At 47.5% G+C, this 20,045-nt stretch overlaps 1 protein-coding gene across 3 annotated transcripts in view; it reads right to left on the bottom strand.

Annotated features, from left to right (window-relative positions):
* LOC128844326 (zinc finger protein 239-like) overlaps positions 1-19,755 on the bottom strand; it is a 28,050-nt gene extending 8,295 nt beyond the window's left edge. Inside the window, exons 1-3 of one of the 3 annotated variants that reach the window (XM_054041974.1) lie at positions 19,588-19,755; positions 16,655-16,888; positions 7,510-8,666 (exon numbers count right to left, since the gene is read on the bottom strand). In XM_054041974.1, coding sequence (XP_053897949.1) covers positions 7,510-8,666; positions 16,655-16,745 — 1,248 coding nt within the window. In that variant the 5' untranslated portion in view covers positions 16,746-16,888; positions 19,588-19,755. Of the gene's footprint in view, positions 1-6,245; positions 8,667-8,720; positions 8,783-16,654; positions 16,889-19,587 lie in introns of those variants that run through there. The other 2 variants (XM_054041972.1, XM_054041973.1) reach the window with 2 other exon arrangements.
* Between the last annotated feature and the right edge of the window lie 290 nt (positions 19,756-20,045).

Here is a 20,045-nt window from a genome sequence, read left to right as displayed (position 1 = left end):
CCTGCCTTGCCATAGTGTGGAGGAGGCAGGATTGGTCTTTGGCACTCCCAATGGTGCCAAGTGTGGATTAGGAATCCAGGGATGGCCCAACACCTAAGACCAGTATTGATACTGGTCTTGGGTCTCCACTCACAGGAGCACTGGTTGGATATGATTTCAAGGCTGCAGGTCCTTTTTTAGTGTCAGAGGTGCATTCTTCTGAATGAGATGTTCCCCTCCTTGACTATTCCAGGAGAAACAGCTTCAGATGAATATCGCTCGACTGACAGGTTCTTGATGAGAAGGGCTAGCAGATCAAACACCTATCAGGCACATGGTTCTCACACAAACAAAATAAGCAACAGCAGTGGCCGTCAGCCAGGGGAATATGTTCACTACAAGATGAACAAGGCTTAAAGCCCAAGGGCTTTGAATCCCCTATTCAAGGTGGCAGTGACAAAGACACAAAGAAAGAGATAACAAAGAAACCTTTTTCTTCATTAACAAAAAGAACTAACCAATTATTAAGAGTTAGAGAGAAAAAATGATGCACGGTAGAAGGCGGACACCACTGAGTTCCATCTTGCTCCCAAGGGCAGTAAGGGGGAAGTCAGGAACAGCTGTTGCCACTCTGCCCTTTATGAACTCAGATGAAGGACACAGGGATGTGCAGGGGCGGCTCCAATGGACTGGTGAAAGATTCTGATCTCACACGCATGAAGCACATGTACAAAGACTCAAAAAAGACTGGTTACAACAGTGGTCCGAGTTAGACAAGACAAAGTGGTGGGAACTCACAACAGGGCTGAGGGAATTCCAGATTTTCATTATGCTCACTGACTTTTCCCTAAATAATTTAGCTTACGTCTCACCTGTGCCATTTGGTATCGCTGTTTCCTCATAGCCCTGGAGAGAGGAGATCAACAGCTCTTCCTTTTGTTCCATGCGGGAGATCATCTCCGGTTTGATAATTGGAAATCCTGCTCAAGGGAGGAGAAATGGGCAAGATCAGGACTCTCTTTACCAGGGGACATTTCAATTGCATAGAAGGGAAATACCTTGTGCTAAAGCCAGATGTGTGCTAGGACGTGTGTTGTGTCCCCAGTAGGAGAGTCGGCTCTTCATAAACTGGGGGATTTAGAAAGAGAACAATACTAAGCGACTTGCAGAGATCTTACTGGCCGAGACCAGGGCCCATCAGAAAACAGAACAAGCCTGGGGAGTGGAGGAGACAGTGATTCTATGTGTGTGAGTAACCAGACAGGTCAATGTCTCAGTTCTCTCCCCAGATGTGGCATCTCTGACCCTCCTTCTCAAAGGGAGGAAATAGGAGGTGACAATCTTTCCCCACAGGCACAGATATTTGCTGGGTGTGGTGGTCCCCTTGCTGGGCTGCTGCAGAGCAGAAGCAGTCACCTGTCACTGCCTGCTCCCACTCACCTGTCCTGAAGAGCTGCCTCTCCCTCTTAATTAAAGCATTGCTAACCCAAGTGTTCAAATATCATGTACTTTTTAAAAACAAATTTATTTGCCTTCTGGTTTTTGAGCCTTTAGAGGTCATGTTTTAAATGACAACAGATTCTCACATAATCACAAAGCTGGAGCTTTAAGAGAAACACCAATCACAGGAGTTGGCGACACTGGGTTAATGTCTCCCTCCTGCCTTCCTCAATTTACTGTTCCTCACCCTTTTCCTGATATCTCCATTAACAGTTCCCTGTGCCAGCTCCCCTGCAGCAGTTTCACTTCCCCCAGCTCCCTGGGGAGATGGGGCAGAGCAACACATGGATGTTGTTCAGATCAGGGCAACTGGGGAGATTTTTATAAAGGGTTTCAGTCCATTTTGAAGCTGAAATCCCCTCAGGCTCTTCTGCACAGATACCACTTGCTTGGTCCCTCTGCTACCGTGCAAACCCTGCATCTGCCACAGCACTAAATGAACCAAGACATTTGTGTAACCTCCCTTTAACAGAGCCTGAACAAAACACTGCAAGAGAGCAGAGTAACAGGCTACACTTTGGGTGGTTTCCCTGACGGTGTCTGGGAGGGCAGCCTTTTAATCTGCCTCCTTTTAGATTAATTCTTCTCGATGATCCAGTAACAGCTCTGGGCAGCCCTTCTCTTGGAGTTTATCACCCCTTTTCTTATTTTTCCTTTCTAACCCCTTCCCTCTCCGGCTGGGGGACTTGGTTAGTGCTCCATTTCCGGGTCTACTTGCTGTCCTATAACTGGGTCAGCCCCTGTGAGCGCTAAGGGGATGTCAGTAAAGCCAGCCGGTCTGGGACTCGCAAACACACAGGGAGCGGAGATGGGGCAGCAGGGGGATGTTTTTACAGACGCACTTTACCCGACATCTCTCAGTTACCTTTAGTCTCCGGCTCAGGACTTGGCGTTTGGAGAGTCCTAGGAGGCTAGTTATAGTCTGAGACAGTCCCCAGCTTGGCTAGGCTAGTAACAGAAGCCTTCCTCCCAGGCGCATAGCCGAGGAGAGCCGGCGGCCAGGACCAGCTGGGGGCTGTGCGAAGAAAGCAGGCAGGAGCCGTAGCTAGCCCTTATCATGTGACATTGCTAAGGAATCACAGACACAGGTTCTCCCCTGCTGAACAAGGGCCTGTCATGTGACAGTGTTAACGAATCACAGAGAGGGACATTGCTCCCAGGGATGAAGAGGGGGGTCGGGACTATTATAGGACAAACACGCTATAACTTCCTTTTGTGACACTCACGTTATTTGTAACTAGCAAGCGAGCCCATCAGAGCAGCTAAGGAGCATACGAATGAGAAGCACTGGGTGGTCATTGAGCAGGGAAAAATATATTAACTGATACCCATAGTTAAACGATGGGATTCTCTTGCAAAGAAATTAAAGCCCTCTCAATAGTCTCTGTTACCAACATACAAAAATGAGACTTTCTATATTGAAGACTGGGGAAAAGCAGGTATTTATATATTCAGTGACGCACTCCAACTGAAACGTTATTTCTATGAGAGGGGAAAAATAAAACTACCAAGATCTGCAGGATTCACAACATTTACAAATCTAGGAATGCAGGACTCAGAAAAGAGCAAAGAAGCATTAGATAGGGATGTTTTAGTAAAGATAATTAAATTATTCCAGAGAAGAGTATAAAAGAAGCTGTGTCTTAAAGCTTTGAATAATTTTGATACTGTAATGTTAGTTGTGACACATTTCTTATTAGGAAGGACAATGGGAGCATCAGACTGAATACATTCTATCCTCCAACCCTGCTCCAGCCCTTACTCCCATTTTACTGACCCCTCCTAGCTCCAGGTACAGTATCTCAACCTCCTTGGTGACCATAGGACCAACACTGCTGAGCCGACAACATTGTTTGGGGAGATACTTCATACCAGGAAGGTCAGACTCATCACATTGTTCCCTCCAACCCTGCTCCATGCCTTAACCCCATTTTACTGACTGCTGGTAAGATAACATGCTATAGGCAGATGAGCACACATCCTGCTTCACCACCAGGTGATTTTATTAAGGTACCAGCTTGCTCACTGTCTCTCCACATGGTTCAAGCTACATTTACCTCCTCCAGACCATCCCTCTCCTCACTCACCACAAATAGTCCTTGACATCCCCAGCACAGGTTATGATGCTTGACTCAGGGCAACATGCCTCCTCCTATGCCATCAAGGCAAGCAGTTAAAGATAGGCCCTCTGCTAAGCATCTGGAAAGACCCTGCTCACCCCCCAATTTCAACCTCTGACTGCCCCAGGAACTCCTCCCCACATGCACTGATTTCAAGAAAAAGAAAAGCCATTCCTCCTGCGGTGAGTTCCCTCTCCACCCCCCAGCTCTCACATTGCTATTGTCTGCCCCCTCCCAGTCTCTTGATGAGGATGAAGAAAGGGGTACCTCATTTCCCTTCCTTGTTTCATGCTATGAGGCCTTTGCGTACATGATCCTTGTATCATAATACAAATATAGCAAGATTGCTGCCCCCTCCATCCCCTCCCTTTCTCCCATTACTGCTTTCCAGTTTTCCTCCTCCCATGATCTGTACTTCCAATTCATTAAGATTTCAAATTTCCCCTGAAATTCATTCCCATATTGTAATTTCCTGCCCACATTTCCATTCTCTCTAGGCTCCTTTGGATTATTGCTCTGTTATCAACAGTCCTTCCAACCCCACTTATCTAATCTGGGAATGAAATCTCACTTTCACTCCAAGAGATCCTGGAGAAATTCCCTGGTCAGAATGGTTTTGTTTCTTTCCTATTTAGATGACATATATGAGTCTATTTTAAAATACCAGACTAAGATGATTTAACTAATAATTTTAGATTGTAAACAAGAGTCAGATGTTTTGTCCAGTGATGTCAGTTGTTTGCTGACCTGTGCAAAGACAAGTAGACGGATGTGCAATCAGAGACCAGCTGTTGAAATTCAGTGGTCCCATCTACATAGCCAGAACCACCAAGGTGCAACTTTGACACAGAAGATGGGCTAGTGGAGTATCAGGGAAACACACCAGGGAATTGAGTATTCCAAAAAGTACCAGAAAATTGGGACAGGAGGTGGACAGATGATGAATACCAGAAGCCTGGGAGGGAGTCTGGCTAGAACCTCTGAAAGGAGCTCTGGCTATTCTGTTTAAATAAAAACAGTTAATTAAATTCCTAAAGAGCAATGGAATCAACAGACGGGAGACAGGTGCAGATGCTGCTGCCAGAGGAGACAAGTTGTTCCCCAGCTGGAAGAGTTCATATGTCCAGGCTCTCAGGAAGTAGCCATTCCAGCTCTAATGCCCTATCTACATTAAGGAAAGTCATACATGTATCCCTACATCAGTGTTACCAAATTGAGCTACCCAATCAAAGCCTCACTTTGTGCCATGCAGCATGTCTGCAGGAGCGATTGGCATTGGTGTACATTCATTATACTGGTGCAAATTTCCTTCAAGTAACCAGGGTCTGAGCAAGCTGTTTAGTGCACACATGACCCTGATTCCTGATGGTGGAGAGATAAATGAGTAAGGGAGAAATTTGTCACAAACATCTCAGGTACTGAAAACATTTCCAGGAAACTGGAGGACACAAAGGAGTTTTTAAAACAAGTTTTTATTAGGAATTTTAATAAAGGTTAAAGACTGTTTTATGAAGCTAGAATTAAACTCTGATGCTCGCTGAAGCCCAAATTTTCAGAAAGTTCACCTCAGCCTAGAGAAAAAGGAAAAGAAGTCTAGTCCCACTCTCAAAGCTCCAAGAAAAATCTTAGTAAGAAGGAAGCTGAGACCCACCTTACTGTAGGCCTGGCTTAACATGAGTAATTGGACATTAGTGAGGTCTTATTTTTGGGGAGACAGGATTAGGGAGGTAATGAATTAGAAGGCTGGAAACAGAATGTCTGTACTAGCAAAGATAAGGGGGAATACACATGGGAACCATTCAATAATGTTGCAATTGCTTTAAAAATATAAAATTAAGTCAATATATTCTAATAATAACACTTGTAGTATTTAAAAAAATACATGCTATACAAAGTAAAAGCAGCCTTAAGTAATATAAAGGGAAAAAAACAAAAACAAAACAAAAAAACCCACCATTTGTCCTCTTTTATCACCACAAAAAAATTAAAAATTTAGTACAAAAAGGTAATACCAGTTAGTGCAAAATTTTAAAAAATTAACAAGAGTCCAATACCATAAAATTAAATGTAAAAGCACTGCAATCCATAACCCATACAGTGTAAAAAAAAAATTGTTTTCCTTCTTTCATGCGGCTCCCGGAAGCAGCGGCATTTCCCCCCTCCAGCTTCTACCCATAGGAGCAGCCAGGGGGCTCCGCTCCGCACACTGCCACTGGCCCCAGCACCGCCCCCAAAGCTCCCATTGGCTGGGAACCACGGCCAATGGGAGCTGCAGGGGCAGCGCCTACAGACAGGGCAGTGCGCGGCAGAGCAGCCTGGCCACGCTTCTGCGTAGGAGCCAGAGGCAGGACATGCCGCTGCTTCAGGGAGCCACTTGAGGTAAGCGCTGCCAAGAGCCTGCACCCCTGAGCCACCCCCCAGCTCTGACCCCCCTCCCATCCTCCAACCCCCTCGATCCTAGCCTGGAGAACCCTCCTGCACCCCACACCCCTCATCCCCAGCCCCACCCCAGAGCCTGCACCCCCAGCCAGAGCCCTTGCCCCGCCCCAGGTGCACCAACCTCCTGCCTCAGCCCTGATCCCCCTCCCACCCTCTGAACTCCTCAGTCCTAGCCCAGAGCACTCTCCTACACCCCGAACCCCTCAGCCCTCACTCCCCTGCACACCCACTCCACCCCAGCCCGGAGCCCTCTCCCGCATCCTGAACTCTTCATTTCTGGCCCCACCCTGGAGCCCGCACCCCCAGCCAAAGCCCTCATCCCTTCCCGCACCCCAACCCAAATTTTGCGAGCATTCATGGCCCGCCATACAATTTCTATACTCAGATGTGGCCCTCAGACCAAAAAGTTTGCCCATCCCTGCTGTACAGTTCCTACAAAGTAACCAAGCCAATCTCAAAACATGTAATGCAACATATAGTAAATGTAATGTAATGTGTAATTGTATATAAAAGAGGTTTGATGTGTAACTTTAAATGTGTGGTACATCCTATAGTCACTCCATGTGCTTGAGTCTAATGAACTCAGCATAGGTTTGCTGTACGGCAAATATGAAAACCTAAGTAACAAGACTGAGGTCAAACTAAGTTTAAAAAACAAGTAAAAAAGGTCTCAACCCGCCCTCTCCCCCCAACACCTATAAACAAAGAGAAGAAAATCCTAGAAAAAGAATCTAGTTTCTTAGACTATATAAATTCCTCTGGGCAGGAACAATTCTATTCCTTTTTGTGCAGAATTTAATATGGCCCCAATTCTTATGACTCTGAGTCTATATTAAATAGTATGTGAGGTGAGTGATTCTTATCCCAGTTTTACAAATGGGGAAACAAAGGCATGGAGAAGTGGAGTGAGTTACCTAAGGTCGTAGAACAAGTAAGTGGCAGAGCTGGGAAAGAATCTTTGCACCCCACTCTGCCCTCCAGAAGACCCTCCCTACTGGAGCCAGGAGTAGGTTTCATTCCATCCCACAGCAATAAGCCAAGCAGTCCCTATAAAGTCCCCACTTGACTGTGAAATTCCCCACTATAACTTGTCTGAAGCCCACCCTGTGCACAGAGAAATGGGTAATTTTACCTTTCCTCCTAAATTTATTTATTAATACCCTGTCAAAGTGACTTCCGCCTAATTACACTACCAGGTCCCCCACCCTCCCCAAATTATCCATCCCCTCCAGCATCTCCTGGTTCCTCCTCTGGGTCCCACCACACATTCCTCTACACGATTCATCTCACTGCATCAACCTTTCCTCTTTGTCTAACTACAATCCATCCTCAACAATCCACTTCTCATTCTCTATGAACAGGTCAGAGCCTTACAGGCCCAAAGAAACACACTTGGCTTCTATCCGTTGGGAGGGATATCTGACACAAAGCCTTCCCCATTCTCATCCCAGTCTCAGGGATTTCCTCCCATGTGGATTCTCTGATGCTGAACAAGGTGCGAGCTCTGACTGAAGCTTTTCCCACACCTTGCGCATTCATAGGGTCTCTCCCCTGTGTGGATTCTGCTATGTTTGATAAGTGCTGAGCTCCAACTAAAGCTCTTTCCACACTCAGCACATTCATACGGTCTCTCCCCTGTATGGATCCTCTGATGTTTCATAAGGTCTGAGCTCTGACTGAAGCTTTTCCCACAATCGGCACACTCATAGGGTCGCTCTCCCGTGTGGATTCTCTGATGTTGAATAAGATGAGAACTCACACAGAAGCTCTTCCCACAGTCAGTGCATTCGTAGGGCCTCTCTCCTGTGTGAATTCGCTGATGTTTCATAAGGTCTGAGCTCTGACTGAAGCTTTTCCCACACACGGTGCATTCATAAGGTTTCTCTCCAGTGTGGGTTCGCTGATGACGAGTAAGGGCTGAGCTCACACTGAAGCTCTTCCCACAGTCACCACATTCATAGGGTTTCTCACCTGTGTGGATTCTCTGGTGCTGGATTAGCTGTGAGTTCCCACTAAAGCTCTTCCCGCACTCGGCACATTTATAGGGTTTTTCTCCAGTGTGGATTATCTGATGCCGAATAAGGTTTGAGCTCACAGTAAAACTTTTCCCACACTCGGTACATTCATAAGGTCTCTCCCCCGTGTGCTTTGTCTGATGCTGAATAAGGTGCGAGCGCTGCCGGAAGCTTTCCCCACATTCGGCACATCCAAAGGGTTTCTCTCTGGTGTGGATTCTCTGATGCTGTCTGAGGTTTGAGCTCACCCTGAAGCTTTTCCCACAGTCATCACATATTGCTGATCTCCCCATAGTGCGGTTTCCCAGCTGGTCAATGTCTGGCAGTTTCCTGAAACCTCTTTCACAAACAGTTGATTTACCCTGTCTCTTCTCTGGAGCAGTTGTCTGATGCCTTTCTGATCTGTGCTGACCCTCACAGGCTTTGCTCTGCTCAGGACTCTGGAAAATATTCCTTTGGGATATTCCTGATAATGTGCCACATGGTTCCATTAACTCAGGACCTTCCTGGTGGGCATACTCCTCATTCTCACTTATAATCCCATCACCTGGTGCATTGAAATGAGAATCCAGAGACGAGTCATTGGAGAGAAAAGATGCCTTAGGAAGGGGATCTGAAAGGGATACAACTTGAACATCTTATTTCCATATGAACATATGATACCTACCATCTTACAGGTGACCCCTAATTGCTGCTGCTGCTGCTCTCAGACTCACCGAAAATAGCCTTCTAAACAAACAATAGAGCAAAAACATGCCAACAACAAATTTTAGAAGACATTTAAAAAAAATCAGAGCAGACTATTTAAAGGGAGCCCTGACAGAAATGTATTTATTTATATTAGTCAATAAAAATAATCAAGTTGATTCTGTCCCTTGAAATCCAGTGAAAGATATCACCTTACCCATCGTGTCTCTCTAATGGTTCCTAACATTCTGTTAGCTTTTTTGGCTTCTGCTACACATTGAGCGGATGTTTTTGGCCATCAACAAGGTTAGACTTGATATTAGACAAATGTATCTAACCCTCAGAGGAACGAAGTTCTGGAACAGTCTTCCAAGGGGAGTAGTGGGGACCAAAAAAACCCCTAATTTGTTTCAAGGCTGAGCTTGATAAATATATGCAGGGGATGGTATGAAGAGGTTGCCTACAATGGCATGTGGCCAATCTGCAACTGCAATTAGTAAATATTTCAAACCAGTGAAGATGGGACACTAGATGGGGAGGGTTCTGAGTTACTACAGTGAATTCTTTACCAAATATCTGGCTGATGGGTCTTGCCCACATACTCAGAGTTTAACTAATCACCATATTTGGGGTTGAAAAGGAATTTCCCCCCCAGGTCAGATTGGCAGAGACCTGGGGATTTTTTGCATTTGCCTGCAGTGTGTGGCCTGGGTCACTTGTTGGTTTGAACTAAAGTAAATGGCAGATTCTCTGTAACTTGAGGATTTCAGTAACTCAGCCAGAGGTTATGAGCTATTACAAGAGTGGGGCATGAAGTTCTGCAGCCTGTGATGTGCAGGAGGTCAGACTAGATGATCACGATGGCCCTTCTGGTCTTAAAAAGTCTGAGTCTAAGTCCTGATGCAGAAAGCTATCCAGTTCAAAATCCTCTGTGCAGAAGACGTTGATCTCCCATCCTTTCTGCACATCAGTCTCAGCGAGGATCTGATTTGTTTGCTACTGTCAATATAGAAAGAGAGAACTCATAGCACATCTAATGTGTGGAGTCTCTCTTCGTCTTTATGGCTATGAGGCTTTGGAAAGAATATCAGAAGATGAATTAGTTGATACAGGTGAAAGTCTGATACCACTTTATTTAGGAACTTAGGGTAAAGTCTTAAAGAAACTTTATCTTTATAACAGACCACGTATGGAGGCCCCACCATCAGACACTGTAGCTCTTCCACTCTGACATGATCACTACCAAGAAGACTGTCTTTTTAGACATAAGAGAAAAAGAGCAGGAGGCCAGTGGCAAAAATACCATAACGAGGACCCAGGGAGGGATGGGTTCATGAATGGGAGGATAAATCCTCATTAGTTTCTTCAGAAATCTCCCAACCATGGAATGTGAGAAAACCAAATGTTCTTAAATGGGAGAGTGGATTGCTGAGTTGTATGCTAAATGAACTTTTACTGAGCTCATCAAGAGGTCCAACTCCTTCAATTGCAGTGGGTATTCCTGCATTTTAAATGGCGAGAGAGAGTATCTAATGGCCACATGAAAAATCTCTCCCGCTTTGCAAGAGGTTTCCAATGGGACAACTATTCTGCTACTGATAAGAATGTTTTGAACTTCTTGAGAGCAGGCTCTTTCCCCTGGGTTCAGCCACGCAACTCCCTTGCTGTGAGGTGGAGACTGTGAGGGTTGGGGTGGAGAACTTTGGTCATGGTTCAGTGTTAGTGGGGCCTGAACAATGGTAGTGCCATTGGAGGCCGTATCAAGAGACTCTGGAGGTCTGACAGCCAGTGCTGTCTCAAGCATTCTGGGACTCTAGGACTCAGCCTGGCACATGCCTTCCTCAGCTTCTTGAAGAAACTGGGTAGCAGCAGGACTGGAGGGAATGCATAGAGAGGCTCAATCCCCAAGGAAGCAGAAACACATCCCTGACTGAGCCATGGCTCAGACTTGTCCTGGCACAAAAATAGTGACATTTTCTGTTTTGTCTTGCTGTGAACAGATTGGAAGGGAGGCTGACAGGAGATGCAGAAATCTTACTAGCAGGGACTAGTACAAGCCAAGGGGCCGGAAGGGACTGTGATTATAACTGTGACTATGCCATAGCCTGCTCCCCCAAGCCCCCAGCACTCCTTGGGAATCCCAATGCTCTCGTTGTCCCCGTTATAGTCAAGGGGGTGGAGTTTCCAGGGACTGGCTGACTCTAGATGTTCATATGTGAGCAGCTACTGGGCCCAAATTTCCCGCTGATTGAGGAAATGTTTTTTATAAGGTGTACCCATAGGGATTTCCCACCCTCTCCCATTACCAGGATTAAGCTGTCTGTAAATAGGAGGTCTACAAAGTTGATGGTGACTGTGACAAAAGAATTGTCATACCCAATGGTGCTGGGCTGCTACTGGGGCCTGGTAACTGGCCTGCTACAAGAGGCAAACCAGTCATGCCAAGATGCTAACTTGCCTGGGGGAGAGGGACAGGGTGGATGTACTGCTGGGAAAGATCTTCCCCTGAACTCTGCGGCCCTACTACGCTGACCCAGAAAACAAGTGAAGAGCATCACCTTGCCTGGAAACAAGCTCTACTGACACGTTAGGGCCCAGGGAGATGGGCCAAAAAAATCTGCTGCCAACTAATATGACTCTGACAAGAAGGGAACTCCCATCCCCTGGGAGAATAACATGAGGGGGAAAGTATCAGAGGAGTAGCCGTGTTAGTCTGGATCTGTAAAAAGCGACAAAGAGTCCTGTGGCACCTTATAGACTAACAGATGTATTGGAGCATAAGCTTTCATGGGTGAATACCTACTTTGTCAGATGAATGGGGGGAGGGGAAAGGAGTCCAGGAGAGCTGGCTGTATTTTAAAGAATCCTTACTGAGGTTGCAGGAACAAACCATCCCGATGTGTAGAAAGAATAGTAAATATGGCAGGCGACCAGCTTGGCTTAACAGTGAAATCCTTGCTGATCTTAAACACAAAAAAGAAGCTTACAAGAAGTGGAAGATTGGACAAATGATCAGGGAGGAGTATAAAAATATTGCTCAGGCATGCAGGAGTGAAATCAGGAAGGCCAAATCACACTTGGAGTTCCAGCTGGAAAGAGATGTTAAGAGTGATAAGAAGGGTTTCTTCAGGTACGTTAGCAATAAGAAGAAAGTCAAGGAAAATGTGGGCCCCTTACTGAATGAGGGGGGCAACCGAGTGACAGAGGATGTGGAAAAAGCTAATGTACTCAATGCTTTTTTTGCCTCTGTCTTCATGAACAAGGTCAGCTCCCAGACTACTGCACTGGGCAGCACAGTATGGGGACAAGGTGACCAGCCCTCTGTGGAGAAAGAAGTGGTTCAGGACTATTTAGAAAAGCTGGACGAGCACAAGTCCATGGGGCTGGATGCGCTGCATCCAAGGGTGCTAAAGGAGTTATCAGATGTGATTGCAGAGCCATTGGCCATTATCTTTGAAAACTCATGGCGATCCGGGGAGGTCCCGGATGACTGGAAAAAGGCTAATGTAGTGCCCATCTTTAAAAAAGGGAAGGAAGAAAGATTCGGGGAACTACAGGCCAGTCAGCCTCACCTCACCTCACCCCCTGGAAAAATCTTGGAGCAGGTCTTCAAGGAATCAATTCTGATGCACTTAGAGGAGAGGAAAGTGATCAGGAACAGTCAGCATGGATTCACCAAGGGGAAGCCGTGCCTGACTAACCTAATTGCCTTCTATGATGAGATAACTGGCTCTGTGGATGAGGGGAAAGCAGTGGATGTGTTATTCCTTGACTTTAACAAAGCTTTTGACATGGTCTCCCACAGTATTCTTGCTGGCAAGTTAAAGAAGTATGGGCTGGATGAATGGACTGTAAGGTGGATAGAAAGCTGGCTAGATCGTCGGACTCAACGGGCAGTGATCAATGGCTCCATGTCTAGTTGGCAGCCTGTATCAAGGAGTTTCCCAAGATTTGGTCCTGGGGCTGGTTTTGTTCAATATCTTCATTAATGATCTGGAGGATGGCGAGGACTGCACCCTCAGCAAGTTTGCAGATGACACTAAACTGGGAGTAGTAGTAGATGCACTGGAGGGTAGGGATAGGATACAGAGGGACCTAGACAAATTAGAGGATTGGGCCAAAAGAAATCTGATGAGGTTCAACAAGGACAAGTGCAGAGTCCTGTACTTAGGACAGAAGAATCCCATGCACTGCTACAGACTAGGGATCAAGTGGCTAGGCAGCAGTTCTGCAAAAAAGGACCTAGGGGTTACGGTGGACGAGAAGCTGGATATGAGTCAACAGTGTGCCCTTGCTGCCAAGAAGGCTAACGGCATTTTGGGCTGTATAAGGAGGAGCATTGCGAGCAGATCGAGGGACGTGATCATTCCCCTCTATTCGTCATTGGTGAGGCCTCATCTGGAGTACTGTGTCCAGTTTTGGGCCCCACCCTACAAGAAGGATGTGGAAAAATTGGAAAGAGTCCAGTGGAGGGCAACAAAAATGATTAGGGGTCTGGAGCACATGACTTATGAGGAGAGGCTAAGGGAACTGGGATTGTTTAGTCTGTAGAGGAGAAGAATGAAGGGGGATTTGATAGCTGCTTTCAACTACCTGAACAGGGGTTCCAAAGAGGATGGATCTAAACTGTTCTCAGTGGTACCATATGACAGAACAAGGAGTAATGGTCTTAAGTTGCAGTGTGGGAGGTTTAGGTTGGATATTAGGAAAAACTTTTTCACTAGGAGGGTGGTGAAGCACTGGAATGGGTTACCTAGGAAGGTGGTGGAATCTCCTTCCTTAGAGGTTTTTAAGGTCAGGCTTGACAAAGCTGTGGCTGGGATGATTTAGTTGGGGATTGGTTCTGGTTTGAGCAGGGTGTTGGACTAGATGACCTCCTGAGGTCTCTTCCAACCCTGATATTCTATGATTCTATGACACTAAGCTGGGGGGAGAAGTAGATAAGCTGGAGGGCAGTGATAGGGTCCAGAGTGACCTAGACAAATTGGAGGATTGGGCCAAAAGAAATCTGATGAGTTTCAACAAGGACAAGTGAAGAGTCCTGCACTTAGGATGGAAGAATCCCATGCACTGCTACAGGCTGGGGACTGACTGGCTAATCAGCAGTTCTGCAGAAAAGGACCTGGGGATTAAAGTGGATGAGAAACTGCATCTGAGTCAGCAGTGTGCCCTTGTTGCCAAGAAGGCCAATGGCATATTGGGCTGTATCAGTAGGAACTTTGCCAGCAGATCAAGGGAAGTGATTATTCCCCTCTATTCGGCACTGGTGAGGCCACACTGGAGTATTGCATGCAGTTTTGTTCTCCGCACTACAGAAGAAATGTGGACAAATTGGAGAGAGTCCAGCAGAGGACAACGAAAATTATTAAAGGGCTGGGGAACATGACTTATGAGGCGAGGCTGAGGGAACTGGGGTTATTTAGTCTGCAGAAAAGAAGAGTGAGGGGGGATTTGATAGCAGCCTTCAACTACCTGAAAGGGGGTTCCAAAGAGGATGGAGCTAGGTTGTTCTCAGTGGTGGCAGATGACGGAACAAGAAGCAATGGTCTCAAGTTGCAGGGGGGGAGATCTAGGTTGGATATTAGGAAACACTATTTCACTAGGAGGGTGGTGAAGCACTGAAATGGGTTACCTAGGGAGGTGGTGGAATCTTAGAGATTTTTAAGGCCTGACTTGACAAAGTCCTGGCTGGGATGATTTAGTTGGTGTTGGTCCTGCTTTGAGAAGGGGATTGGACTAGATGACCTCCTGAGGTCTCTTCCAACCCTAATCTTCTATGATTCTATGACACTCACCCACCCCCCGCCCCCAGAAATACCTCTGCAGGGTCAAATTCCCACCGGAATTTGACCCTGGCACCACCGACTGCAGCAATCCAAGGTCCTAGGGGCCCTACAGCCCCCCAGGCCAGATCCAGTGAAATAAGTGTGCAAGGGCAAGATCACCCAGTGCAGTTTGAACACCCCTAAGGAGTGCACACAAGTGTTGCTTCTTCCAGAATCCCCCACTGCTGGACGATCAGTCTCTTGCCTGTTCCACTGACTTTGTGTAAGAGCAGAAAAATCATGGGGTGTTAACCAGCTGTACAGGCCGTTAGCCAAGGGGAACAGAGCCGCAGTGGATGTGGCACAGGATACACAATAGTCTCACTTTGAGATAGAGGGATATTTCCTGGTTCAGGTGCACAAAGAGCCCCAAATGGGGATATGTTTGGTCTCCAGGTCCTTTAGGAACAAAGTCCTCAGGCTGGCCCATGAAATACCATGGTCTGGCCACTTAGGGGATTGGAAAAAAACCCCAGGAATGGATATGGGCTTATTTCTTATTTCTTCTGGCCTGGGGAATACCAAAATCTCAAGAACTATTGCAACTCCTGTTCCAGATGCCAGCTAATGAGTGCCAAATCTACCCAAAGGACCCCTTGGTAGATGCTCCATTTGAGCACATTGGGGTAGATTTAGCTGGACCCCCCTGAACTGAGGGTTAGTGGGTGCTGCTATATTTTACCCATTGTAGATTACACCATCCCAAAGCCATTCTTTCCCAATCAATGTCAGCCTAATTAGTCACCAATGAGTTGCTAAAAACATTCTCTTGGGTAGGTATTCCCAGGGTGATATTGACCAATCAGGGCAGCCCCTTCATGTCAAGGTTAGCATAAGAAGTTTGCTCTCTCCTTGACATAAAGTCCATAAAATCATCGGCCTACCACCTCCAGACAAATGGGTTGGTGGACTATTTTAATCGGACACTCCAAGAAATACTGCTCAAGTTCATCAGAGCCAAATCCCATAACTAGAACAAACTCTCGCTGTATCTACAGTTTGCCATCAGGGAGGTGCCGCAGTCTTCCATGGGGTTGTCTCCTTTTAAGTTGGTGCATGGAAGGCAGCCCTATGGAATTCTGGACCTTGTGCAGGAAACTTGGTGGGACCAAAGCTGAGAACATTGCGCAATATGTCCCAAATCTGCAGGAATGGAAGGACTTGATAGGGGCGCCTTTGTCCGGCAGAATTTTCAGGCTTTGCAATACTCACAGGCGCTATATTATAATAGAAATGTGGCGCTGATGGTGTATCACCTGAGATGACATTATTACTACCTAGCTCTGAGAGCAAACTACTAGCTAAAGGGCAGAAGCCCTGTAAGACAGTGCGCTGAGCAAAGGAGGTAACTTTTGAGATTTGGTTAGTAGATCTACTGTGTGAATGTACTAAAGCCCTGAAAGAACTGAGAGGCCATGTTTATCCATGCTGTTCAACAAGAATTAGACTTAGGCCCTCAGGTACCAGAGGCAAGGGTCTGCCCCACTGTAACTCTGGGAGACTAACCTGCAGCTAGCAGAGAGAGTGAGCCCGAAAGCTAGTCCAGAGCTTTAGTGATGTCTTCACCACCAGGCCTGGGAAGACTCACCTCCTAAAGCACCACATACAAATTATCCCAGGAGTCAGTGCACAGAAGGGAAGCTTCCAAATCCCTGAATGAACATGGGAGATTTTCAAGAGGGAGGTAGAAAGTAGGTTAGAATGAGGGGTAGTCAAGGAGTTGCAAAGTGAATGGTGAAGCCCAATTGTTCTAGTTCCCAAATCAGACAACAGCGTTGATGTTTGTGTTGATGTTAGAACTGTTAATATACAATGATGGGGTCTAAATTAGCTGTTACCACTCAAGAAAGAGAACTTGGGAGTCATTGTGGATAGTTCTCCGAAAACATTCACTCAAGGTACAACAGCAGTCAAAAAAGTGAACAGAATGTTGGGGATCATTAAGAAAGGGATAGATAATAAGACCGAGAATATCATATTGCCTCCATATAAATCTATGGGATGGCAGGAGCTCACGGCAGCACTTTGGCAAATCCAGATTTTCACCTCATTCACTGACAGTTCCCAAATGGGTTAGTTTATTCCTCACCTGTGCAGGTGCCACTCAGCATCTCCTTTTCATCGCAGCTCTGGAGATTAGGGATCCATGGCTCTTCCTCTCGTTCCCGGATGGAGATCATGTCTTATTTGGGAATGGGAAATCCTGCTCAGGGGAGGAGAAATGGGCAAGACCGGGGTTGTCACATCTTCACCAAGGATTTGCTAAGCAGATCTCTCTAAGGTTTAAAGCCCAGTCCCTCTCTTTGCTGAGGGGACATTTCACCTGCACAGAAAGGAAATACCTCCTGGGAAGTGTGTTGTGCGGCATACGAAGTTCAGGGATCTCCACACACTGAGGGACTTGACAAAAAGCAAAAACAAGCCACTTTCACATTTCTAACCAGGTGGAGGGGACTCCAGACAGGACAATGTCACAGTTCTGTCCCTCTTGGAAGCCCTGGGCAGAGGGAGAGCAGCAGCAGTGCAATGTCTCTCAACCTCCTTCCCAGAGGGAAGGTATGGGAGGTGACAAAGGTGTTGGGGCCATCAAGGCTGAAAGCATGGTTGGAATGCGCCCCAACAGGTGGCCTCTTGGCTGGGGCTGCAGCAGAGCAGGAGCAGTGATTGCTCTCTGCTAGCACTGCCTGCTCTGCTTATCTGTCCAGCAGGACTGCCTCCACCCTTACCCCACAACAGGGAGAAAGACAATGATCTGGGATTCAGAGTTCCCCTTCAACATGGTGAGGGAGAGAGGCCAGCTCCTGCTCCCCACATGGGGGTCAGGGAAGACTATCTCTGCTACTCCAGTTCTTCCATGTGGTGGGGAGAGCTGGGAACAACCTCAGTGGAAGCTGCTGCTGGCCAGGAAGGGAATTGGGCTGGAGTGTGACCAGGGCCGGCGCTTCCATTTAGGTGACCTAGGTGGTCACCTAGGACGCCAGGATTTGGGGGGGCAGCATTTTGCCACCCTCGGAGGCAATTCGGTGGCGGGGGTCCTTCCACGCTCCAGGTCTTCGGCAGCAATTCTGCGGCGGGTCCTTCACTCGCTCTGGGACCCGCCGCTGAAGTGCCCCGAAGACCGGGAGTGCAGAAGGACTCCTCCGCCGCAGAATTGCCGACGACGACTGGGAGCGCGGAAGGACCCCCACCTAGGGCGCCAAAAACTCTGGCGCCGCTCCTGAGTGTGACTGGGGGATGTGAATGGAGAGGTGATTATTGTGTGGAAGACGTGGGGCAGAGTGCGGTGATGACCAGTCTGTGAGTGGCTTGATCTATAGTGACAGAGTGCCTGGTATATGAGTTGCAGGGGTGTGACCGACGTGGGGGGTTGTGAGTGGAGAGTGGTGATTTTGGGGGAGCTGAGTGAGAGACTGGGCTGGGGAAGGAGGTGGAGAAACTCTTGGCCAGGGCCGAGAGTGATAGTAAAGAATGGAGGGGGAGAGAACCTGGGTCAGGGAAGGAAGGGAGGATGGAAAGAAAAGGAAAGGGAGAGGGAGAGAGACAGAAGCATGAGAGAGGGAAAAGAGCAAAATAAAGGAAAAGGGAAGGATGGAAGGAGACACTAAGGAGCAAAAGGGAGTTCCCTGGTGAACACAGCAAGAATGTGAAGAATATCTGCCTAGAATGGGGCAGAAGTGGGAATTCCTCTGAGCCCAACCGCCCCCACCCTCCACGGGGGGGGGGGGGGAGGGCTGACACCCCTCCCAGCCCAGAAACTACTCGAGCATTTATGGGTTGCTAAAAGGATAATGCACAGAATGTTTCTACCAGCCAGGGCCAGGGGCCAGAAAAGCAACTCTGGGAGCTTCAGAGACCACAAAGCTCCTAACACTCATGAGGAAACCAGTCACTCTCCTGCAGTGTCCCTGCAGAGGGCTCTCTGCGTTTCACCTTCAGGGCCCCTTTCTGCCTCGGAGAAAGACATGACCACTTCCTCAAAGGCTGGTAGCTGGAACAATGAGTATCCCCAGCTCCCTGCCTGCTTCAACCCCACTGGCCAGGGAAGGGACCCCAAGGTTTGGCCCAGATTCCCTTACCTTATGCACCCTGGAACAATAATAGCTCCCATGAACCCTGGCTTAGACTCATCACTCCCAGCTGGGCCTTTGTACCCAGGGTACCCACACTCCAGACCCACTTCCCTCTCCCCACTCAGACTGCTGCTCTCTCCCTGTCAATAATGACGCAGCAGCTACAGAAAACACACTTCATAGTTCCAGCCTGTGCCCCCTGTATGTCCATGTGTGACCCATGGTAACCCCATGTGGGTCTTCATCCCCCTCTACAGGATTTATGAGGCTGATGCTAGTAACACTCCACAGCTGGGAGATCAAGCCCAGGACCTCTCAAGCTAAGGTCATGAGCCTCTACTGCTTGAGCTCATGGAACAGGTCCATTAACTTTAAGGCAGTGGCAGACAAACTTCTGAGTTCTGCTTTACCAGCTTGGGTACAAAAATCTACACTCAGCCGCAGGAATCGCTTGGTGCCTTATGGTGCAGACCCAGCACCTTGCACCAGCACTAAACACACAGACATGTGTGTCATGTCCCTTTAACAGAGGCGGAACAAAACACTGTCAAAGAGAAGAACAAACAGCTACATTGTGGGGAGTGTCCCCAAAGCAGCATCGTTATTAGGCAGAGACAGGGCACTGCCTTTTAGTCCCGCTCCTGTTAGACTAAACCTGCCAGTGATGATGCAGTAACAGTTCTGAGCAGCATTATTCTTGGAGCTCGTCACCTCTTTTTTTATTTTTCCTATCCCCTTCCGTCTCCTTCCTTTCTCTCTCCTCCCTCTCTGGCTGGGAGAGTTGGGTTTTGTTCCATTTCTGCGTGCATGCTCGCTCCAATATCTGGATCAGCTAAGAGCTTGTGTGTGTCAATAAAGCCAGCAGATCTGGGACTCACAGACACACTTGGAGCAGAGATGCAGGAGGTGGGGCGTTTTTACAGAATCACTTTCCCCAAGTTCTCTCAATTACCTGGAGTCTCCGGCTCAGGAGTTAGTGTCCGCAGAGTCCGGGGCTTCCCCTAAGAGGCTAGTTACGGTTTGAGACAGTCCCCAGCTTGGCTAGTAACAGAAGGGTCTTTAAATAAGGCAAATACTGTAGAGAAGAGAGGAGGGAAGCAGCAGTTCCTCAGTCTGGACTCCTGGGCAGAAAACAGGCAGCTGCAGCAGCAGCCCTCATCACGTGACAGTGGTAAAGAAAAGAGAGAGAGAGAGTCCTTTCTTCTAACACTGAACAAGGAACTGGCATGTGACAGTGGTAACCAATCAGAGATAGAGTTGCTTTCTCCCACCGCTGAACAAGGAACTTTATTAGAGCGAGGAAAACGGTATTATCCCTAAAGCCATTCTCTCTCTCTGCTTTGCTGCTGAACTTCTACCTAGAATCTTACCCAGCCCCGCTCCCTTGCCTAGCTTCCTGTTACAGATTTA

Source organism: Malaclemys terrapin, chromosome 10, assembly GCF_027887155.1.
Source record: "Malaclemys terrapin pileata isolate rMalTer1 chromosome 10, rMalTer1.hap1, whole genome shotgun sequence".
NCBI lineage: Eukaryota > Metazoa > Chordata > Testudines > Emydidae > Malaclemys > Malaclemys terrapin.
Note: the sequence above shows the minus strand (reverse complement) of the source record. Positions and strands in the feature narration are given on the sequence as shown.